This window comes from Colobus angolensis, unplaced genomic scaffold (genome assembly GCF_000951035.1).
Source record: "Colobus angolensis palliatus isolate OR3802 unplaced genomic scaffold, Cang.pa_1.0 Scaffold448, whole genome shotgun sequence".
NCBI classification, from domain to species: Eukaryota; Metazoa; Chordata; class Mammalia; order Primates; family Cercopithecidae; genus Colobus; species Colobus angolensis.
Genome location: NW_012117910.1, coordinates 162,371 through 186,550, shown reverse-complemented (window position 1 = coordinate 186,550; position 24,180 = coordinate 162,371). Strand labels below are relative to the sequence as shown.

Genomic DNA, 24,180 nt, shown 5'->3' with positions numbered 1-24,180 from the left:
TTTTTTTTTTTTTTTTAATTTTATTTTTTGAGACAGAGTCTCTCTCTGTCTCCCAGGCTGGAGTGCAGTGGCGGGATCTCGGCTCACTGCAGGCTCCGCCTCCCAGGTTCACACCATTCTCCTGCCTCAGCCTCCCAAGTAGCTGGGACTACAGGCGCCCGCCTGTATTTTTTTGTATTTTTTTGTATTTTTTTAGTAGAGATGGGTGCTAATTTTTTAATATGTTTTTAGTTGAGACGAGGTTTCACTGTGTTAGCCAGTATGGTCTGTATCTCCTGACCTCGTGATCTGCCCGCTTCAACCTCCCAAAGTGCTGGGATTACAGGCATGAGCCTCCACGCCCAGCCTCCCAGCCTCGCCTTTTCTAGAAAAGATGGCTGCTCTGATGCTTGGGGCAAGGGAGCTGCAGTCCTAATTTCCCTATGTGTTTCCTGAACATCTGGGCCTATATGACCAAGATAGACTCAGCCCCTCCTCACAGCAGGAGGGGAGGTGGACAGGTAAACAGGCAGTTAGAGCATCACGTGGGAAAATTTCAGAGGGCAGGAAACCCAAGGAGGCGCCTCACCCAGCGGAGCTCCAGGTGGGGGTGTCAGATAGAAGTGATGTCCAAGCAGAAGAACAGCAGAAAGAGTGGGAGAGCACCAAGCTAGGAGCGAGGACAAGGACAAGAATGTTCCCAGTGGACAGAGGACAGAGAAAACAGGCTCCTCGGAGCCACAGACGTCATGTATAGAGTACAGGGGCAGTCATTAAGGAGGGGTCTGCAGGAGGAGGAATTGGGGTGTTGCAGGTGAGGTGAAGGCCAGCATGTGCACAGCCCTGGGGTGACCATCACTAAGAAGTTTGGGCTCTGTCCTGCAAGCGCTGGGGAGCATGGAAGGTTGTGAAGCAGGAGGTGACATGGGCAGTTCTTACTTTGGAAAAGCTCTGTCTGGCACAGGGAAGAGAATCGACTGGCCCGGAACCACTATGAGGCTCAGGCCAGTGAGGAGGCTGTTGCTGGCATCCAAGCATGGGTGATGAGGGTTTGGACAAGAAGCAGAGTGAGGGAGTCTAAGGGGACTCTCAGATTTCGGGCTTGACAAGGAGGTTGGACAGGTAGGGGCAGCCTATGGGTCATTCTGGTGGTTGCAGTAGATTGCTCAGTCCTGCTTCAGGGAAACCTGATGGCCCACAGCCTTTGCAGAATGCCCTCAGCTAGTTGGACAGGAAGCCAGTGGCCCTACCATGCCCTCCTCCTGGCAGTCAGTACAAAAGAAGAGCTGCTGGCTCGTCCAAACCTGTGCCCCAGGACACTCTGATGGCAGCCCTGGCCCTGTCTTTACTCAGAGCTGCTTTCTGCTGAGTGGCAGGCGCTAGCTTGTGAGGCCAGCGTGACTGTAGTCTGGCCCATTTTCCCATGCAGCCCAGGTGCCCGTGATGCCCACTTAGGTATAGCCCAGAAAGCCATGTGGTCAGATGCTGGGGAGGGACTGAGAAATTGTGCTGCTTCAGAGCTAGAAACCTAAGACAGACCCTTTAACAAGTCCTCACAGGGATGAGACGCGGACTGCCTACATCCTCCAGGCAGTCGAGAGTGCATGGGAAGGGGTGGACAGACGGAAAGCCACAGATGCTAAAGATCCATCGGTGACTGAGGAGCCTAATGGGGTCGCGGTGATGGCAGAGGCAGTCAGTCAAGTGTCATCACACCAGGAGAACTCAGAGGAAGAGGAGGTATGTGTCTGGGTGGCACTTTTCCCTCTTTGCTTGTCCCTCCTTGGCCCCATCTGAGAGACTGGGGCAGCAGAAAACCTCCCTTCTTTGCTTTTATACTCAGGGAAAAAGGTTTTTTGGGAATAGACAGCCTCAAGCAACTGGTCAGCTCTGTGCTGCCTTTAGAGGGTCCCAAGCTAGGGGCATGTTGGACTGGGTGTGAGGAGAGAGCACGTTGCTTCAACTATGGAAACCTCAGCTTCCCCTCTATAAAATGAAGAGGCGAAACTTTCCATGAATGTTTCCACGAGCCCTTCCCGGAGCTGTCCTCTCAACAGATAAAAGTGGAGCTCCTTTGGTTGCAACTGGGAACAGTGCCACATCCCATGGTTTGGCCTTCTTGGAAGCCCCTCAGTGGGACTCCAGGATGCCACTGAACAAATGTAGAAACCTCGGATCTGGTGCCTTCTCTCCAGGCTTTTCCAGGACTGGCCAAATCTGTGGCTGTCTTGATTGGCCACCAAGGCCAGGACTCCCCTGCATGTTGGGAGGCAGCATGATAAGAGTGGTGAAGATCACACAGACTCAAACCAGGCAGCTCAGGGGTGTGACCTGGTTCTGCCACTTGGCAGCTGTATGGCCTTAGGCGCGTCACTCACATTGAAACTTGGTTCCTCATCTGTAAGGTAGGGACAGATGCAGTGCCCGCCTCCACGAGGTGCTGGGATTCCAAGAGCTATCACATGCTCAGGCTCACCCTGAGCCTGGCTGGCCTTCAGTGCTCCATTAACAAATGCCGCTGTCCTTCCTCCCAGACCCCAGGCCCTGTGATTCCTGCAGGGCCTTGGAGAACAATGGCCTCCTTCACCTTTTCCCACCCTCTTCCCCATTTCGCTGCTTAGCAGACTCATGGAGATTGTATTGTTGTGATCTGTAAATGTCCTTAAATTAAAAGGCTAACACAATTAAGTCATGTTGAGCAATATATAAAATGCTTGCCCCTTACTTAAAAAGGTGATTATAGGCCGGGCACGGTAGTTCACACCTGTAATCCCAGCACTTTGGGAGGCCGAGGCGGGCGGATCATGAGGTCAGAAGATCGAGACCATGGTGAAACCCCATCTCTACTAAAAATACAAAAAATTAGCCGGGTGTGGTAGTGTGCGCCTGTAGTCCCAGCTACTCGGGAGGCTGGCGCAGGAGAATGGCGTGAACCCGGGAGGCGGAGCTTGCAGTGAGCTGAGATCGTGCCACTGCACTCCAGCCTGGGTGACAGAGCGAGACTCTGTCTCAAAAAAAAAAGGAGATTATAATTTTATAATTAAAGGGGAGCATCTCCACACAGTCCAGCTCTGGTGGTTGCTGTTCGCCTCCAACGTCAGTCAACTTGTTAGAGTTGGAAAAGGACCTTGGATTAGTAGAAAGAATCAATAGAAACCAGGGCTGTTTATGGAGGGCCTGGTGTGTGCCAGGTACTGTGCTCACTGGGTTTTGTGCCATCTTTGAACTATTTGAAACAACCCCATGAGGTGGGTGGTATAGGCCCATTTTATGAGGAGGAAACTGAGGTTCAGAGAGGGGAAGCACCCTGCCCAAAGTCACACAGCCAGTAGCCCAGCTGGTAAGTCATACAGTCCCTTCAAAATTTTAATTTAATGTAATTTAATTATTGAGTTGTTTTTGTTTTGTTTTGTTTTTTGTTGTTTTTTTTTTTTTTGGGATAGAGTTTTACTCTTGTTGCCCAGGCTGGAGTGCAATAGTGCAATCTCTGTTCACTGCAGCCTCCGCCTCCTGGGATCAAGCAATTCTCCTGCCTCAGCCTCCTGAGTAACTGGGATTACAGACACCCGCCACCACAACCCAGCTAATTTTTTGTATTTTTTTAGTAGAGATGGGGTTTCACCATGTTGGACAGGCTGGTCTCAAACTTTTGACCTCAGATGATCCGCCTACCTCAGCTTCCTAAAGTGCTGGGATTATAGGCATGAGCACCACGCCCGGCCCAATTTATTTTATTTCATTTTTTATTTTTTGAGACAGGTTCTTGCTCTGTCACCCCGGCTGGAGTGCAGTGGCTTGATCAAGCTCACTGCAGCCTCAACCTCCTGGGATCAAGTGATCCTCCCACCTCAGCCTCTTAAGTAGCTGGGACGAAAGGCGCACGCCGCCATGCCTGGCTAATTTTTTTAGTAGAGACAGGGTTTCACTGTGTTACCCAGGCTGGTCTCGAACTCCTGAACTCAGGCAATCCACCTGTCTCGGCCTCCCAGAGTGCTAGGATTACAGGCATGAGCCACTATACCCAGCCACCTGGCTACTTTTTAAAATTTTTTGAACTGATAGGGTCTTGCTCTGTTGCTCAGGCTGATCTAGCTCCTGAGCTCAAATAATTCTCTTGCCTCAGCCTCCCAAAGTGCTGGGATTACAGGTATGAGCGACTGTACCTGGCCTTAAATTTTTTTTATTTTTTGTTTATTTTCCTGGATATGTAGTAGGTGTATATATTTATAGGTTACATGAGATATTTTGATACAGGCATGCAATAATCATAACAATCACGAGCCCCCTTTTTCACAGAGAAAGAAATGGAGGCTCAGAGAGACTTGAGTCACTTGGCAAAGTTCCCACAGGCAGGAGGGGCAGTTCCAGGACTTGAACCAGATCCCTCATGCCTAGTCCAGTGCTGTTTGGGGCCTGTGGCCCTATCACCGGCCCACTTAGCCTTCCCCTTCTTGGCTCTGGCTCTCACTACAGTGCATGGGAGCAGCCGCGGCTGTGGGCCCTGCTGTGTGTGGGGTGGAGCTGGACTCACTCATCTCCCAAGTGAAGGACCTGCTGCCAGACCTTGGTGAGGGCTTCATCCTGGCCTGCCTGGAGTACTACCACTACGACCCAGAGCAGGTGATCAACAATATCCTGGAGGAGCGGCTGGCCCCCACCCTCAGCCAGCTGGACCGCAACCTAGACAGGTGGGAGAGACAGGTGGGAGGAGGCTCCCGCTGCCCAGGCTGCCTCAGGGTGGGGCCCCTTCTTCTCTTCCTTCCCTCATTCGTGGTCCAGGACTCAGCTTGTTCTCTCTTCCCAGCCATTTAAACTAAAGCCCTCTTTGGGGAAACATAAAAACCTTAGGCCCCGCAGGAGTTTTGCACTTGCCCCAGGCAGGGCAGAGAGTATACGCATCCCTGCCACACTTTGTGGGAAGGTTGAGTAGAGCCATGGATGTGTCTTCAGGGATGTGACACAGAGTTGTCTACATCCTGACCTGCCCCTGGCATTACCACGTTCCCACTAGATTTGTGAGAGAGGATGGCCACAGCTTCTCACTTTCATCACACCTACCATTTCTTTGGCCCACTGCTGCCCTGAAGGCCCCATGGGACAGCAGGAACCAGTGCCCGGAAGGGTGTGTCTTCCATAAGCAACTGATGTTTACCAAATGAATGAGTGAAGTTACCTTTCTGCCTTTGGACAAGTTCCTCAGCCTCCTTGTGCCACATTTTACAGATGAGGGCACTGAGGTACAGTGAGGTTGAGTGATCTGTGACTATTGATCTCATGGGACTATTATAAGCATTAAATGAGGGATAGCGCTTTTAAGAAACAGAAGGAAACCCTGTGTGAATGGCATGCAGGGAACGGTGGGGAGCTTTGTTCGAGGTGTGGCTGCCTACCCAGGCAGGGGCCAGATCAGGCAGGGGCTTATCTCCCTCTTCAAGGTTTTGAGATTGTGTCCTAGGAGTGTCTGTTGAAGGGGACTGAAAAATCCAATGGATTTAACACAGCAGGGGGGAGCGAGGTGCAGGTTGCATCGGCTGGCAGGGCCCCCTTAAATTGATCTCTGTGTCCCCCACCCAGAGAGATGAAACCAGACCCTACACCACTGCTGACGTCTCGCCACAACGTCTTCCAGAATGACGAGTTTGATGTGTTCAGCAGAGACTCAGTAGACCTGAGCCGGGTGCACAAGGGCAAGAGGTGAGTGCAGTGGGCCATGCGGTTCCGATACCCCAACTCTGGAAGTGCAGAGAGGACACAGGGAAACCAAGGGCTCCATCTTCGCAGAACTGGACATGGAGTATCAATCAGCACAGGGATCCCTTCACAACCCTAGACCTGTGCACCCCCAGTGGTTAGAAGCAGGTTCTCTAATGATCAGTCTTCAGGTTCTGACTCTGTGCAGGGAGGCTGTTAGTGAATCCCCCTTGTTGATAGCAAAAGGCCAGAAGGGCCAAAACTATCCCCACTTCCCTTCTTACACCTGTAATGTGTTAACCATCAAATCACTGGTGGACAGTGCTTCCCAGAAACCACTCTTTGACCTGATTTTCCCCAGGCTGTGACAAAATGAGAAAATTAAGGACTTTGAGTGAGCTTTTCAGAAGGTGAACATATTCCACTTTAAGGCCTTTCTATTTATTTTTAGTTTATGTCCTTCCTACTTTTTTGGCATTGAAAAGTCCGTTCATGATTTATTCATTTATTCAACAAATATTTGTCTAATACTTACAGCATTCTAGGCTCTGGATTAATTAGGTTCTGGGGATATAGTGGGGAGTGAAACAGACACGGCCCCTGCCCACGTGGAGTTTGCATTAATCAACTCATCAAACAAGCAACACCAAATCGCAGATATAACAAATACTACAAGCTGGAGGTGCACAGAATTCTGAGCCTTTGGTAAGGCTTCACCCCAGGCAGGAAGGCTCCTCTGAGAACATGACATGGGACTGAGCGCTAAAGGGTGAGGAGGGGTCAGTTCTGCAAAGGAGGGAAGGAGAAGCTTCCCAAGCAGAGTGAGCAACAGGGGCAGTGGTCCCGAGGCCATAGTGAGTAGAGCAAAGGGTCCCATGAACCAACACGGCCAGCGTGTTTTATATTTTGAAAAGAGCAGGGTCAGGTGCGGCAGCTCAGGCCTGTAGTCCCAGCACTTTGGGAGGCCAAGGCAGGTGGATCACTTGAGCCCAGGAGTTCAAGACCAGCCTGGGCAACATGGTGAAACCCCGTATCTACAAGAAATACAAAAATTAGCCGTGTGTGCTGGCACACGCCTATAGTTCCAGCTATTCTGGAGGCTGAGGTGGTAAGATCACTTAAGCCCAGGAGGTCAAGGCTGCAGTGAGCTGTTATCATGCCACTGTACTCCAGCCTGGGTGACACAGTAAGAACCTGTCCCAAGAAAAAAAAAAAAAAAAGAGTTCACCCAGCTTTGGAATGATGACCCATCAGAGGGACAGAGAGTCGGATGTATTGGTAAAGAGTACAACATCCAAGTGGAAAACTGCAAAATAAGATGTATTCTAGTCCCCCCGAGCTCTGCATGGAAGCTAGAAATCAGGGGACCTCTGGACAAGTACAGGTTGCTCTTTCACCATCACATGGATGGGGATCGTGAGGTTCAGAGAGGGAGGAGACCAGCCAGCCTCATTCTTGTGGGAGGAGCCCCAGTGGTGGAAATGTCAGCTTCTTCTTCAGTTAGGGCCCTGTGCTGTTACCCCTCCCTAGGGCTGTCCACTGCTAAAAGCTTGGCTGGCTGAGGGCTTGAGGAACCAGCGTAGGGCAACTACAAAGCCATCTGGCTGGCTGGACAGGAAGCACTTGCAAACTGCTTAGTCATACACATTGCAAGACCCCCAGATCCCAGACTAGAGGTGTTATCCTGCATCATTGCAACATCCCCAGATCCCAGGCCAAAGATGTTATCCTGGACCAGTGGCCGCTATTCCAGGCCAGCATGACCATCTGTAGCTCTAGCGGTGGGCAAGAAGCAGACAAGGGGTCCTCCAGGCTGGTAGAAGGCTGGCCCGCTGCTCCAATCCAGGGAGCCTGATTGGTAAGTTCCCCACAGAGGTTAGCCATCTCTGGACATGGCCTTTCACCTTGATCTGTGGTTTTGCCCAGGGCCCATGGTATTGTAAGGTCTCATCTCACCCCACCTAGGTCATAAGTCACCTATGAGCATTTGCCAAGGGGCTGGTCCCAGCTGTCAGGGTCAGCAGAGTGGCTGGCATTGAGGTGGCCAGGTTTCTGGAGCGCTGTGCCCTTGCTCCTGGGGCCCTCTGGGCTGCCATGCAGAGAGACTCACTGTGCTGGGTAGCCCAGGGGCTGCAGATTGCAAAGAGGCAAAGCCTCCATTCGTGTGTTCATTATTTATTCATTCAGCAAATATTTATTAAGTGATTTACCAGCACCAGATCCTATGCTAGACACCAGGGGAACAGGGTGAGCTGGATACCCAGGCCTTGCCTTCAAACGATCATGAGAAAGACCATTAAACAAGTAAGGACAGAGTGGGAGGTGCTGGGTTGGGGTACACAGGAACTTCGGCAAGGACACATGTCCTAATCACATGAGAAATTAGGTGATAGTACTGGAGTTAAAATGTGTTGGTTGTTGAATCAGATAGGCTGTTGTTGAACTCAGTGGCTTTAGTAGTAAGGAAATCTGTTCCCTTGCATGACAAGGCAGTGTAAGGTAGGGCAGTCTAGGCTTGGTTGAGCTATCATCCAGAATGTATCTTTCCTGTCTCAGGGCCTCACTTCGTGTTCAGGCTACTTCCTTTGAGGCTACAGTGGGGGCTGCAGCGGGAGCTGTTTCTACTATGGCTTCCAGACATGACAGTGCCAGGAGATAGTCCAGACCAGGTCTTCCTGTGTCTGTCCTAGAGACTAGGATACCTTTCCCAGAAGTCTCCAATACCCCTCATATCTCATCAGGAAAACCAAGTCACAGAGTCCAGGCCTGTAGCTCCAGGGTCCAATGGAAAGGCAGAAAGACCTAAAGAGGGTCTGTTTGGAGAATAGGTGAGGTGCAGCATGGCTGTTGTGGAGACATCAATACATGTGCTACAGGTATATCATAGCCAGTGAAGGAGTCAGTGGGCAAGAGGCAGGGTCCCCAATGCCTTTGGACAATTCCATGGTGCCCTGGAAGATAATGTGTTCTAAAAATGTGCCGGCCGGGCATGGTGACTCATGCCTGTAATCCCTGTACTTTGAGAGGCCGAGATGGGGGAATCAACTGAGGTCAGGAGTTCAAAACTAGCCTGGCCAACATGGTGAAACCCCATCTCTACTAAAAATACAAAAAATTAGCCGGGCGTGGTGGCAGGCGTCTGTAATCCCAGCTACTCGGGAGGCTGAGGCAGGAGAATCGCTTGAACCTGGGAGGCGGAGGTTGTGGTGAGCCGAGATCGGGCCATTGCACTCCAGCTTGGGCACCAAGAGTGAAACCCCGTCTCAAAAAATAATTTAAAATTTTTTTTAAATGTCTGTGCCCTTGGTCTGCCTTTTGGGGAGTCACAGAGCACATTAAGGCTCTGAAAAGTCCCGTAGTAAAAGAAACAGGATTCACTTTGTTGAGCCCAGAAGGTGCTGAATCTACTTCTACATGTCATCTTATTTCTTTCTCGTATCAGCCCTGGGAAGTGGGTGCCAAGAGAAGGAACTGAGACTTAGCGAGGATGAGGGACTTGCCTGTGGTCACACAGCCCAGGAAGTGGCAAAGCAGACCTGAATCAGGAGACCTGTGCCTGGCCCTGGCTCTGCTCTTAGTAGCTGTGTGACCTTAAGAGGGTTGCTCTGCCTCTCTGGATCCCGATTCTTCATCTGGAAAAGGAGGAGTCTGTTGCTTCTACAGTCTCTTCAGAAGTTCAAAGGCAGGGGTCACCCTGCTAAGGACCAGTTTGAATTGGGCCTTGAAGGACACGCTTGAGTAGATGAGGAAGGGAAAGGTGGTGAGGTTTCAGGGGAACCCGCATGTTCCCTGGGCTTGCTTCCATCTTGGAGGCTGAGGAAGCTACCTACTCCAGCGGGTCTCTGCAGCCACCATTGCCTGTTTCCAGGCTTGACTGAAGTTCTGGCCTCGAATGCATCTTCTCCCAGCTGCCTTTGATCCTGATTTTTCTTTTTCCTTCCTGGCTCCAAATAATGTCTGGGGCCAAGGTTACACCTCCCCGGACAGGCTGTCCGGGTGCCTGGGTTTCACTGTCCCTACCTGTGTCTTCTTCCAGGGCACAGCTAGGGTGGGTGGAGCTTGCCATGCTTCTCTGCCTGGCCCTGCCAGGAAGCCACATAACCAGAGGCCACACAGCATGGAAGAACAGCCCCACTGCACAGAACCGGGGACGGGATGGACCAGAAGCCGAAGGTGTAGCAGAGAGGATGGTGACGCCTCTCATTCTTCCTCAGTCTCCTGGCCCAGCGCAGGTCCTGGAAGCTATTAGGCCCTTAGGAAATGTGTGTCAAATGCATGGGTGTGCTCCTACCAGTGGCACCTACCGCCTGAATAAGCTTGGGCTCCTTTTTCTTCCTCTCTACCTCTTTTTCAATGTAGTGAAGAAAGCCAGGTACAGGGCCAAGGTCACAGTCACAGGCCCCTTCCCTGGTGGATGTGAAAGATTTCTTTGAACTGAGATTTCTCCCTGGTCTAAATCAAGTGCACCATCCCTCCTGCCATACCCTGGGGCTCCTGGTCCAGTCAAGTAGCCTCCTACCGTGGAACCTCCATTACCCCTTCCTACAGATGCCCAGCCAGTCCTCCTGAACCAAGTTCATTCCTTTTGTTTCCAGGGCCTCTGTTCAGCACATTTTGTGTTGATTGGTCTGTCATCCCCACTACACTGAGTTCATGAGGGCAGAGCTATATTTTCTTCATTTCTGAATCTCTCCCCAACTCAGCCTCATACCCTGCCTGGCACAGAGCAGGTCCTTAATAAAGACTACTGAAAAAAAAAAACCACAAAATATTAGCCGGGCTTGGTGGCACACACCTGTAGTCCCAGCTACTCGGGAGGCTAAGGCAGGAGAATTGCTTGAACCTGGTTGGCCGAGGTTGTAGTGAGCTGAGATCGCGCCACTGCGCTCCAGCCTTGGCAACAGAGCGAGACTCTGTCTCAGAAAAAAAAAAAAAAAAAAGACGTGAAGGGAGGCAAACCCTAGTCCGCCACGCTGAAGGCTGCAGTCCTGACCTGCCCTGGCTGCCAGGCAGACAGCCCGACAGACTGAGACGGACTCAGACGCCTGCCTCTCCCTGCACCAAAAGCCAGTTAATAGAAGATTTTTATGGAAGCTGTGTTTGGCTTTGTGTCTTTTCTTTTTTTTTTTATTATCTTACCCTTGATACATTCCAGAGACCCAATTTCACAGCTAAGCTGGATTTTCTTGCCTGGCATCTCATATTGATTTTCCCTGCAGGGCTAGAAGCTACATTCCACAGGCCTGGGTATGTTTCTGACAAGCCAGGTTTTTTCACAGGTTTGCAAAGCCACAAGTTGAGAAGCCTCAGTCTCTGCCAAGGCTGTGCTGCAGCTCACTTGTGACCCAAACATGTCCCTTCCCCCACCCAATGCACCGGAGTTTCCTCACCTTTTTGTTTGTTTTGTTTTGAGACGGAGTCTAGCTCTGTCTTCCAGGCTGGAGTGCAGTGGCGCAATCTTGGCTCACTGCAAGCTCCGCCTCCTGGGTTCACCGGGTGCCACCATTCTCTTGCCTCAGCCTCCCGAGTAGCTGGGAACCACAGGTGCCCACCGCCACGCCCGGCTAATTTTTTGTATTTTTTAGAGACGGGGTTTCACTGTGTTCGCCAGGATGGTCTTGATCTCCTGACCTCGCGATCCGCCCGCCTCAGCCTCCCAAAGTGCTGGGATTAGAGGCATGAGCCACCGTGTCCGGCCCTGAGTTTCCTCACGTGTAACATGACTGGAGTTGGGCTTCCAAACATTTTCTTCCAGTGAAATTTTACATGGAAACTTGAGCTGTGGAAGAGACAGAAGGCTGCTGTGGCGAGGTGGAGGTGATAGGAAGAGGACTGGGCCTCCCACCTTTTCTTACATCCCAAAGGTCCCTAGGGCTCCCTTGAGCTCAGTCAGAAAGCCACGTGTGGCCTTGCTGCTTCTTAAATTTTTGTTGGCAAGGAAAGGTCATTTTTGAAAAAACAATAAACGAATAAAAATTTTAAAATGAAAAATATTTTTGTTTAAGAGATCCAGGCTGGGCACAGTAGCTCACACCTGTAATCCCAGCACTTTGGAAGGCTGAAGCAGAGGATCACTTGAGTCCAGGAGTTCAAGACCAGCCTGAGCAATATAGTGAGACCCAGTCTCTACAAAAAAATTTAAAAATTAGGCCGGGCGCGGTGGCTCATTCCTGTAATCCTAGCACTTTGGGAGGTTGAGGCAAGCCGATCACTTGAGGCCAGGAGTTCCAGACCAGCCTGGCCAACATGGCAGATACTCCATCTCTATAAAAAAAATACAAAAATTAGGCATGGTGGCATGCGCCTGTACTCCCAACTACTCAGGAGCTTGAGGCACGAGAATCGCTTGAGCTCAGGAGGCGGACGTTGCAATGAGCCAAGATCATATCACTGCACTGTAGCCTGTAACAAAAAAAAAGATTTAAACAACTCCAAGTGCTTCCAAGCAGTAACCACTGTCATTTGGCGAGGGGCTTACTAGCCTTCTCTCTGCATTGACATGCATAGGTGTGTGGCCATAGAAACAAGAGTTAGTGGCCGGGCGCGGTGGCTCAAGCCTGTAATCCCAGCACTTTGGGAGGCCGAGACGGGCGGATCACGAGGTCAAGAGATCAAGAACATCCTGGCCAACATGGTGAAACCCCGTCTCTACTAAAAAAAAAAAAATACAAAAAACTAGCTGGGCGAGGTGGCAGGCGCCTGTAGTCCCAGCTACTCGGGAGGCTGAGGCAGGAGAATGGCGTAAACCCAGGAGGCGGAGCTTGCAGTGAGCTGAGGTCAGGCCACTGCACTGCAGACTGGGCGAGAGAGCGAGACTCCATCTCAAAAAAAAAAAAAAAATTTTAGTGTGGTTTGCTTTGGGGATCATACTGTATGCATTTTTCTGTAGCTTGCTTTTTTTCCTTGGGAATAAGTGAGAATTCTTTCCGAGTTAGTACAAATAGATCAATGTCTTTCTTGACAACTGCCACACAGCGATCTGTAATTTAGATGTGGCACAGTTCATTTGGCTCTTTCACTCATGATGGACATTAGTTGCTTTCCATTTTTCACTGTTGCAAACAATGCTGAAAAGAAAATCCCTAATCAGACCTCTGTACACACAGCCAATGTTTCTTTAGGGTCCATGCCTTGACAGGGAATATCCTGGTTGAAAGATGAGCACATTTTACCTTTTTTATTTATTTACTTTTTTGAGACGGAGTCTCGCTCTGTCGCCCAGGCTGGAGTGCAGTGGCGTGATCTCGGCTCACTGCAACCTCCGCCTCGCAGGTTCAAGCGATTCTCCTGCCTCAGCCTCCTGTGTAGCTGGGATTACAGGCACCCACCACTATGCCCAGCTAATTTTTGTATTTTTAGTAGAGACAGGGTTTCACTATCTTGGCCAGGCTGGTCTTGAACTTCTGACCTCGTGATCCACCCGCCTCAGCCTCCCAAAGTGTTGGAATTACAGGGGTTAGCCACTGCACCTGGCCCCATTTTACCTTTTAACAGTGGCTCTTGGCCTGACACAGTGGCTCACGACTGTAATCCCAGCACTTTGGGAGGCTGAGGTGGGGGGATCACTTGTGGTCAGGAGTTTGAGGCCAACCAGGCCAACATGGTGAAACCCCATCTCTAATAAAAATACAAAAATTAACCAGGCATGTAGTCCCAGCTACACGGGAGGCTGAGACAGAAGAATTGCTTGAACCTGGGAGGTGGAGGTTGCAGTGAGCCGAGATTGTGCCACTGCACTCCAGCCTGGGCAACAGAGCAGGACTTCCTCTCAAAAAAGCAAAAAAAGAACAAAGAAAAAACAATGGCTCTTGGGATGCCCTCTAAAGTGATTGGTGCCATCCTTATGGGCACCAGCAGCAGTGAGAGTCCCACCTTCCCACGCCCTCACCAAGGCTTGATTTGTCTCTGACAGTCTGAGGGCTGGAGCAGTTAAGCCTGTGGTCTCTGGACTCTCCATACCCTGTGACCTTCCAAGCCTGATGGTTTTCCTTCCTCTCTTTCTGCCGTTCCTTCTCAGCACCAGGAAGGAGGAAAACACGCGGAGTTTGCTGAACGACAAGCGTGCAGTGGCGGCACAGCGGCAGCGCTACGAGCAGTACAGCGTGGTGGTGGAGGAGGTAGGCCACCAAGGCCAGGTGTCTGCGGGGCCGGGGAGACCGGGCCAGCCCCTGAGCCCCCTAAACCCATGCTTATGCCATTGCAGGTGCCACTGCAGCCAGGCGAGAGCCTGCCCTACCACAGTATCTACTACGAGGATGAGTACGATGACACATATGATGGCAACCAGGTGGGCGCCAATGATGCAGACTCAGACGACGAGCTCATCAGCCGCAGGTGAGGCCGTAGAGGGGGTGGCATTCCAGGGCAGAGCAGCTCACAGGCCCGTGGGGCTCCCTCACCCACTTGTTTACACAGATGTGGCAGATCCAGGGCCCAAACCCAGTCCTCCTGATTCCTAATCCAGTGCTCCTCCACCCCCCAGCCCACCCTGAAAGGGGCAACATTTATTCGGTGTCATGCAGTAGCTTTGCGTTTTTCTTTTTTGAGACAGAGTTTCCCTCTCTCACCCAGGCTGGAGTGCAGTGATGGAATCATGGCTGACTGCAGCCTTGGTCTCCTGGACTGCAAGTGATCATCCCACCTCAGCCTCCTGAGTAGCTGGGACTACAGGTGTGGTGCGCACCGCCACACCCTGCCACTTACTGCCACACCCCACCACTCCCCACCTCGCACCTCCACACCCCGCCACGCACCGCCACACCCTGCCATGCACCTCTACACCCTGCCACACCCCGCTAGCTCTTCTCTTTTTTGCGGAGGTGGGGTTCTCACTGTGTTGCCCAGACTAGTCTCACTTCCTGGGCTCAAGCAGTCCTTCCACCTCAACCTTCCAAAGTGTGGGCATTACAGGCGTGAGCCACCGCGCGCAGTCCGTTTTTCTTCTTAATTGAATAAAACGTTTTCAGGTAGAATGTTACAGCGATTTCCCCAATACAGATCAAAGCAGAGCTGTCCTGACTAAAGAGAGAACTGGAGACCCTCCCAGCCCTATCTCAGCTTCCCCCTCAACCCCCACCTCAAATTCTGTTAACCTCAGAGAATCCAGGGGCTGGAGCAAAGCTGGCTTGAAACCCCTTTGGTTTTTCTCAGCCTCCTGAGCCCTCCTGGCGGCCCCCTCTCACCCAACCAGGTTCCCTCCTCCTTGTGGCTCTTGCTCCTGGTTGAACCTTGTCTTTAATCTCATTTCTCTCCACACCCTCAGGCCATTCACCATCCCTCAGGTGCTGAGAACCAAAGTGCCTAGAGAAGGGCAGGAGGAGGATGACGACGATGAGGAAGAGGAGGCTGACGAGGAGGCTCCCAAGGTACCTCCCTGACAGATGGCAGATGAAGGGGAAAGTGCAGTTCTGAAGGGTGAATCAGAAGTGCCCCTCACCACATCTGGCTGTGAGGCAGCCCCAGCATCACTGGCAGGGACAGGAGGAGTCCCTCTGAGCCCAGGATGTCTGCTTGGGGAGCTGCTGGCCTAGAACGCACTTCTGCTGCCCACTAGTGAGGACCCAGGGGACAGATTAAAGGCAGGGCCTCTGAGCCGCCAGCTTCATTATTAGGCCCAGGAGCCTGGGGGTCAGGAGAAGGGCAGTTACCAGCACCGTGCCCAGGATGGCAATTCTTAAAATCAGAGAGGAGTTAGAGCCCAAGGGCCCTGGGAGGTCATCTGGATCAGTAGGTTAGAAAATTCTACTTTTTAGCGCTAAATTTTTTATGTGAATGAAATCTTAACTAGAACCTCAACATATAGAACAGATAAAAGCGGTACTACTCAGGTGACGGGGCAGCAACCCGGGATCATGCCCCACACCAGGGTGACAAATTCAGATGTTTCTGGGGCCAGGTCACCAACGGCAATGAGTAGTGGGGCCTGGTGGGGACTGCACTGAGCAGTGGGAAGCACATGCCCTGCCTCAGGGGCTCCTCGGTGGAAGCACAGACTCAGGGTTTCCACAGATTTCTCTGCTTCTCAGGCAAGGGGTCAGCCCAGATTTTTATGTAAAACCTACCAGTTTTGTGTGTGTGTTTTGTTGTTGTTATTGTTGTTTTGGAGATGGAGTCCCACTCTTGTCATCCAGGCTGGAGTGCAGTAGCGCGATCTTGGCTCACTGCAACCTCCGCCTCCCAGATTCAAGTGATTCTCCTGCCTCAGGCTCCCAAGCAGCTGGGATTACAGGAGCTCGCCACCACACCTGGCTAATTTTTTGTATTTTCAGTAGAAATGGGATTTCACCATGTCGGCCAAGCTGGTCTCCAACTCCTGACCTCAGATGATCCACCCACCTCGGCCTCCCAAAGTGCTGGGATTATAGGCATGAGCCACCGTGCCCAGCCTCCTTCTTCTTGTTTGTAGAGACAGAGTCTCACTTTGTCGCCCAGGCTGGGGTGCAGTGGTGCAGTCATGGCTCACTACAACCTCGAACTCCCGGGCCCAAGCAATCCTCCCACCTCAGCTTCCCAAGTAGCTGGGATTATGGGCTCACACTACCACACCTGGCTAGTTTTTATGTTTTTGCAGAGATGGGATCTCACAGTGTTGCCCGGGCTGGTCTCAAACTCCTAGACTCAAGTGATCTTCCCACCTAGACCTCCCAAAGTGCTGGGATTACAGATGTAAACTACAGTGCCTGGCCTTTTTTTTTTTTTCCTTTTTAAAGCTACTGGCCACCAAAGCCTGTCTGTGGTTCCTAGGTCCTGGTTTTTCCTTGCACTATTGGCACAGAAGGCTGTCCTTGAGAGTGGGCACTCTCACACATGCTGCTGGTGGTGCCAGAGTGAGGCCTAGGCCTGCAGCTCCCAGGACCACTCAGCTCCCAGGGGTGGCTCCCACAGCCTTCAGAGCCCTGCATGGCCTCTCACAGTGGCCGTCCTGGCCTCCCCGACATTCCCATTTGTCATTGTTATGCCATAACTATGGTCTATCCACTCCACCAGCCTGTCCAGGAAGCCTCAGTCCCTTCAGCTGCCACCCACCCGCTCAGGGAAGAGGTGGGGCAAGGGGCTCCTAATGGAAACCTCAGACCACAGTCATCCCGCTCCATTCCTGGGCATTGCTCTGCCAGGCTGCAGCTTCCCCTCACACACGACATGGAGGCATCGACGAGATTCACTTGAGCGGGGCCTCACTGCCGCTTAGGAAAATGCGGCAGCTCCTGACTTCAGATTTGGTCTTCTCTCCCTTCCACAGCCTGACCATTTCGTGCAGGACCCTGCAGTGCTGAGAGAGAAAGCAGAAGCCAGGCGCATGGCCTTTCTCGCCAAGAAGGGGTGAGCATTCAAGGGGCTGCTTCTAGGGGGACCCCTCCCAGCATCTGGGGAGGGCCCAACCAGCCACCCAGGAAACCCACACGTACACCCTAAGTGCTCCATGTGTATTTAGTTCTCATGACAACCCTGCGAAGTAGCTACCATTATCACGATCCTCATTTGACAGATGAAAAAACTCAGGCCCAGAGACGTTAAGTAACCAGCCAGAGGTCACACAGCTAGTACGTGACAGAGCAAAGATGGAGCCCAAATGGCTCAGCTCCAGGGTCCCCACTCATAACCACTATTTGGTGAACACAGGAGGGGATTTATCACCCAATGCGTCCAGGCGGAGAGTAAATGTGAGAGAGCTCAGACAGACAGACACACATCCTTTCTGGCTGATAGAGGTATGGAAGTGATGGGCACTTGAGCTGGGCCCCTAAGGGTGAAAAGGGCTCAGAGGAGTTTGTCATATGAGGGCAGAAAAGTAAGAAAGCAGGCGTGGTCAGGAGAGGGATCTTTGAGAGGAACTGAGATCAGTACCCAGAGACTCCTCATCCAGGCCCCGCATCTTCCCAGTGAGGAAATATTCAGAGGGGCCAAGGATCTGCCTCCACCTAAGGGCCAAGCCAGGAGTAAAAGCCCACTCCCCGATCCTGGCCCTAGGCTTCATGCAGCACTGTCTACTGGGTGCGGGAGGCCTGGCCACAGGGAAGGCATTTGGATTTCATTTTGAGGGCAGTGGGGAGCCACACAAGGTTGTTGAGCAGGGAGCAGAGGAACCCCGACTTCTCATCCATCCCAACCCCCTGAGTGCGGAGCTCTGGCAAATCCCAGTGGTCGAGATGGTCTGAAAGGGCCCTAGGTTGCATCTGTGAGTGCTCTTGGTCTTTGGAAGCCGCCAAGCAAAGCCCTAGGGTGGAGAACAGGAGTAATGTCTCAGCTGCAGCATGTGGCCCCAGACGGAGAAAGGAAGAGACCCACCCAAAGCCCTCCCCGCCTCCTGTGGGCTGTGTCAGCCCTCTGGCTGTGCCTCCGCTACACGTAGCAATGGGCGCACCTGGAAGCAAGGCCGAGAGAAGAGAAAACACCAGGCTCGGGGCTAGTCAGAGCCCCAGGGCCCTGCCGGGCTCCATCTCTCCTTCCATCTGAAGTTGGGACATGGGTGACCAAGCCCAGTCTGTGTGTCCTTTCCCAGTGAACACCAAGGCAGGCTGTGAGCTCTCCCAGCCAGAGCTTCTTCTGGCTGACAGATTCTCGTGGGGTGGGTTGTGTCTCCCTCAGGTACCGGCATGACAGCTCAACAGCAGTGGCCGGCAGCCCCCGGGGCCACGGGCAGAGCCGCGAGACAACCCAGGAACGCAGGAAGAAGGAAGCCAACAAGGCAGCAAGAGCCAACCACAACCGGAGAACGATGGCCGACCGCAAGAGGAGCAAAGGCATGATCCCATCCTGAGGCCTGGTGCAGGGCCAGCGGGGAGGCAGCGGCACCAGACTCACCAGGCTGCGCTCCCATCGCCTGGGGCCTCCTCACTAGGGTCCCCAAGTTCAACTTGACCCCTCAACAGCCTCAGCTTTGCAGCCCGAGAAGGCCGCCTCTCATCTACCAGCCAGCCATGAGCGCCTTCCTGCAGAACACACAGTGCCTTATGCCACAGCCGAAGAATCCATGGGGCCGGCAAGCAGGCACCTTCCCCCAGCTGTGCTGGTGGGAAAGGGACAGGGATAGAGTCCCAAGGCAAGCGCCGCAAACCTCGGGCCACAAGACACCACTTCCCCTTTACCCTGGACAGCAGGAAACCTGTATATTCAAAAACAGAAAAAGGCCTGCTAATAAAATTTTTGACCCTTTCCAACGAAGATCCATGCATGCCCATGACCCACGTTCCCTGTGTCTCATTCTTCAGGGACAGCCGCCAGCTGGAGGGCAGGATGGTCAGTCAGAATGGTCAGGTCAGGTGCTCTCTCCATCAGCCTCTCTTGCTTACGGCTCCTGTAACCCCCCAAATGCTGCTCTGCATTGCTGTGTGACCCCAGACTGTCACCCCCTTCTCTGAGCCTCCAGTCCTTGCTAGTGGAATGAGGGGCTGGGTGGGGGGAGCCTCTGTAGTCCTTTCCATTTTCTCATTCAGTTATGACAGCTCCACCGTAGGAGGTGGGGACCATTTTCAGCCTCGTAGTACAGGTGAGGAAAATGAGGCACCAAGGGCTGAAGGCACCTGCCCCGGCCACAGCTAGAAAGTGGCAGAACAGGAATTGGACCCCGGCTTTTATAGGGCTATAGACCCTATAGGTGGTGTCATCTCCATCTCACAACTGGCGCAAGGACATTCAGCCAGTGGCAGAGGCAGCACCCAAACTCATCACCTCATGGTTGCATCTGCACTGTAATAAATTCCCCCAAATCGAGAGTTCACACAGAAACCTTAAGAAACAAGTGAGAATGTCACTGCCAAGCCCTGTCGAAGTGAGTGGGACTTGCTTCCTCAAAGCCCCTTCCCAGGCAGGGCCAACCAGTTCCTAGCATGGCAGCAGCTGCCAGGCCACCATGTGTGTTGTCAATGGCGAGTCAACAGTGGGGCATTGACTGGGCTGACCCTAGCCCAGCCCAGCCTGGAGCCCCATCCTGTCAGCGGAAGCCAGGGCCCATGCCTGGCTGGACCTTGACAAATCACCCTGGATGCTGGTGCAATTTATTTGCACGTGCTTAGGATGAGAGTCTGAAGCAGAGGCAGACAGGCACTTGATGGATTGGTTTTGTTAGGTCAGCCCACACAAGTGAAAATCAATAGCAATCCCTCTGCCTTGCCAGCTCTGTTGGTCTATTTGAGATGCAGAGCAGATACGGGGGTGGTGTCCTCCCCCTGAGCTGCTGAATTAGCTGAGATCAGGCCCAGGGTCAGCCATCCTGATGGGCAGCAGGAAGACTTTCCTCCTGGAGGCATTTGCCAGGGACCTCCCTGAACTCCTCAGGTCCAGTGCTTGTCCCTGGAGCAAGGCGAGGTGAGTTGGGAGTTCCCAGGATTTACTGGTCTTACCCATTCCTGTTCACACGGCCCCTCTCACCTTCTCTTAGTCTCTATACCTCCCGTCCACCCAGACTGGTGTTCAGGCCTCATGTGAAAATCCTGCTTTAAAGGATTTGAAAAGGAGGCAGTTTTTCAAATTTTCAAATTTTTCAGAATATAGTGCCAGGTCAAACTTCATCTCCCTTGAGGAACTACTACTTTCTCATTTCAGATCTCGAAAGCACTCTTTCAGGGGTGCTTTGAAAACAGCTCAGAGGCCATCCAGAATGGTGTTCCTACACCTACCACCTCGCCTCTCAGGGCCTCAGTTCTCCCACCCGTACAGTGATCCAGTTGGACCGGATGAAATATTTCCACTTGGTGCCAATTAAATCCTCTGAGGAGATCCCAAGGTTTAATTAACATTGGCAGCTGCTCCAGCCTGTGCAACAGAGTGAGACCCGATCCCTACAGAAAATAATAAATAAGGTGGGTGTGGGTATGGTGGTGCACACCGGTAGTCCCAGCTACTCAGGAGGCTGAGGCTGGAGGATCACTTGAGCCCAGGAGTTGAAGGCTGCAGTGAGCTATAATCATGCCACTGCACTCCAGCCTGGGCAACAGAGCAGGACCTTTTTTTTTTTTTTTTTTTTTCCAGACAGAGTCTTGCTCTGTCACCCAGGCTGGAGTACAGTGGCACGATCTCAGCTCACTGCATCCTCCGCTTCCCGGGTTCCAGCAATGCTGCTGCCTCAGCCACCTGAGTAGCTGGGATTACAGGCACATGCCACCATGCCCGGCTAATTTTTGTATTTTTAGTAGAGACGGGGTTTCACCATGTTGGCCAGGCTGGTCTCGAACTCCTGACCTCATGATATGCCCACCTCGGCCTCCCAAAGTGCTGTGATTAAAAGCGTAAGCCACTGCACCCAGCCAGAGACCTTGTCTCTTAAAAAGAAAAAAAAAAGATTGCAGCTGCTTAAGTGTTAGAAGCAAAGTGGGGTTAGAAATGCCTGCTGGGTCACTGCATCCCACCTCCCCACTGCTGCTTCTACACAGTTATTTTCTAAGTGCCTTCTCTAGGCCCTGGCAAAGAACACGACTACCACATTTGCCGGCAAGCTTTGAAGACCTTGTGTCTCCAAGAGTACTTAAGACTCCAGTGTCTTTGTTCCTAGTCCGTGGGTGGCAATGTCGTGGGCATGTGTGTTTGAACAGTGCTGCTGTGCCTCTGTGAGGTGGTGGGGCAGAGCCTGTCCTTGTTTACTAAAGGGGACCTGAGAGTCCCCACAGGGGTGGGAGGACGGGTTAGGCTTAAAGAGCCAGGTGCAGTCTGGAAGAAGAAAGGATTGGTGAGAACTTGCATGGCCCTGCCACGCCAGGAGCTTGGGTAAAATCATACAGGGAGGGCAACAAAAAACTAGTAAGTCAACACTCAAGAAATGCAGGGGGGTAACTCGATCACCTCTGTAAAGAAGAAAAAAAAGCAAACAAAAGAAAAATGCAAGGGGGTGTTGTGTAGCCATTTAAAATGATATTGACAGACTTGGTAGTGACATGGGAAACTAAATATTCAAGAATTTTTAAAAGTGGAATACATGATTGTGTGATGCACCATAATTGTGAAAATGTTAATTTCTTTTTTCTCATACAAACCAAGCAAGTCTGGAAGGGAATGTGCATAAATGAAAATAGAGGCCGGGCATGGTGGCTCACACCTATAATCTCAGCACTTTGGGAGGCTGGGGCAAGTGGATCACCTGAAGTCAGGAGTTCGAGACCAGCCTGGCCAACATAGCAAAACCCCATCTCTACTAAAAATACAAAAAGCAGCTGGGGGTGGTGGCACACACCTGTAATCCCAGCCACCCAAGAGGCTGAGGCAGGAGAATCGCTTGAACCCAGGAGGCAGAGGTTGCAATGAGCAGACTGCACTCCAGCCTAGGCGACAGAGCAAGACTCCGTCTCAAAATAATAATAATAATAATTTAAATTAATTAAAAAAATAAAAATTAGCCAGGCATGGTGGGGCTCAGCTGTAGTCCGAGTCCCGGCTATTCATGAGGCTGAGGCTAAGCTCAGGAGTTCGAGGCTGCAGTGAGCTATTATCATGCCACTGCACTTCGGCTTGGGTGACAGAGCAAGGCCTTGTCTCTTAAAAAAAAAAAAAAAAAAAAAGAAGGCAGAAGGGAGGGAGTTAAGGCCACAAGGCAGGCCGGCCCACGGCCCAGTCATTGGTTCAAAGCCCAGCTCTCAGTGTTTGCAGCTTGTTCTCAGGAGTCAGGGACTGGGCGGTCAGCCCAGCTGAAAGGGAAAAGGAAGAGGAGGACAAGTGCATCTACTCACATATTTGCCAAAAATCGACTATGTGCCAGGCATGTGTGAGAAAGACCCAGACTCTGCCGTCTTGGAATTCACAGTACAAGAGGCATATGGATATTAAATAAGACATTTTGGAAAAATGATTAATAATAATTGTGCTAAGTCCCAATACATGAATGAAGGAATGAGTGGGAAGACAAATAAACAAGCAAAATCAAGAGAAAAAGGCTGAAAGCAAAGAGAATTCCCAGAAGCAAAGAAAGAGAGAGTGAGAGAGACATCAACTAGGCAGAGGCAATGGGGTTCACTGGGGCTCTGCCAGGAAGTGGCAGGGAGGCAGCCAGCAGGACAAATGGAACAGGAGGATCCTTCTTGGAAGGAAATTGGCATTGACAAGGAAGAAGGGGCTTAAGAGGTGGGGAGGGGTGTTGGCACCCACAGCATGTTTATGCAATGCCTGGAAGGAGCAAGGGAGGCACCCGGGCTCCAGGGGACCCACCTGGGGGAAGGCCAGTCCCCAGGGAGAGAAAGCGTGGAGCAGAGGCTCCCCAGAGCAGCTTGGCATCTGGCCGCCTCTAAATCTCTGAGTGTGGGGCAGCAAGGCAGGGGCCTTGACTGTGGCCAGAGGCTGTTGCAATTCAGTAGTCAGAACTAGTGTTAAAAATTCATTCTGAGGGCTGAGTGCAGTGGCTCATGCCTGTAATCCTAGCACTTTGAAAGATCGTGGCAGGTGGATCGCTTGAGCACGGGGGTTCAGGAACAGCCAGGGCAACATGGTGAAATCTCATCTCTACAAAAAATAGAAAAATCAGCCAGGTGTGGTGGCATGCACCTGTAGCCCTAGCTACGCGGGAGCCTGAGGTGGGAGGATCACTTGAGCCAGGTGGGGTGGAGGCTGCAGTTAACCCTGAGCATGCCACTGCACTCCAACCTGGGCAATAGAGCAAGACCCTGTCTCAAAAAAAAAAAAAAAAATTCATTCTGTCTAGAGGTTACCCTATGTGTGTACGGGGTGGGGTGGGGTCCTCAAAAGGAGCATGAAATTCTCACTTCGCATCACACTGAAAATTCCCTTCCGACGATCGATAATCAGCAAGAGGATTTCACACAGACTGGCAGAATTCAGTACATCTTAAAGGGCATTTAGTCCAGATTTTCTCAACCTATCTCAACCCCCAACCAGCCCCAATTTTAGGGTTTGGAATTCCAGACATTCCCTCCTCTCCCGGCCCCTGGGGGTGGGGAGCTTTGTCCTGCTTAAGACTTTGCTGGGGTTGGGTGTGGTGGCTCAAGCCTGTAATTCCAGTACTTTGGGAGGCCGAGGCGGGCAGATCACCTGAGGCCAGGAGTTGGAGACCAGCCTGGCCAACATGGTGAAATCCCATCTCTACTAAAAATACAAAAATTAGCTGGGCATGGTGGCACACATCTGTAGTCTCCAGTTACTCAGGAGGCCGAGGCACAAGAATCACTTGAACCCAGGAGGTGGAGGTTGCAGTGAGCCAAGATCACACCACTGCACTCCAGCCTGGGCAACAGAGCAAGACTCTTTCTCAAAAAAAAAAAAAAAAAAGACTTTGCTGAGCTTCTGTGGGTCTCTCCCAGTCATGGAGGTTTCCTCCAGCTTTACTTACTGTGGTCTGAATTACAAAAATGACAGGTACTTAATTCTAGTTTTCTAAATATGAAATGATGACGGTGATGCTGCCTTTTCTAGCAACAGGAGTCTACTCTCAGCACTCTGACATGTCCCTTAAGTGCTCTGCCATCCCAAGGAGGTAATTATGATTTTCTCCTCCTTAAAGTGATTTTACCCAGAAAAGCCAGGTGGAAAAGGGGGACAACCACCAATGATTCCTATAAAGTTGGGAATTTCTCT

At 51.7% G+C, this 24,180-nt stretch overlaps 1 protein-coding gene across 3 annotated transcripts in view; it reads left to right on the top strand.

Annotated features, from left to right (window-relative positions):
• ASCC2 (activating signal cointegrator 1 complex subunit 2) overlaps window positions 1-18,827 on the top strand; it is a 52,570-nt gene extending 33,743 nt beyond the window's left edge. For 2 of the 3 annotated variants that reach the window (XM_011957682.1, XM_011957681.1), the window contains 8 exons: window positions 1,539-1,719; window positions 4,453-4,667; window positions 5,554-5,673; window positions 13,688-13,787; window positions 13,874-14,004; window positions 14,933-15,035; window positions 16,910-16,989; window positions 18,256-18,827. In XM_011957682.1, coding sequence (XP_011813072.1) covers window positions 1,539-1,719; window positions 4,453-4,667; window positions 5,554-5,673; window positions 13,688-13,787; window positions 13,874-14,004; window positions 14,933-15,035; window positions 16,910-16,989; window positions 18,256-18,427 — 1,102 coding nt within the window. In that variant the 3' untranslated portion in view covers window positions 18,428-18,827. Of the gene's footprint in view, window positions 1-1,538; window positions 1,720-4,452; window positions 4,668-5,553; window positions 5,674-13,582; window positions 13,788-13,873; window positions 14,005-14,932; window positions 15,036-16,909; window positions 16,990-18,255 lie in introns of all 3 variants that reach the window. The other variant, XM_011957683.1, reaches the window with a different exon arrangement.
• Window positions 18,828-24,180: the final 5,353 nt, after the last annotated feature.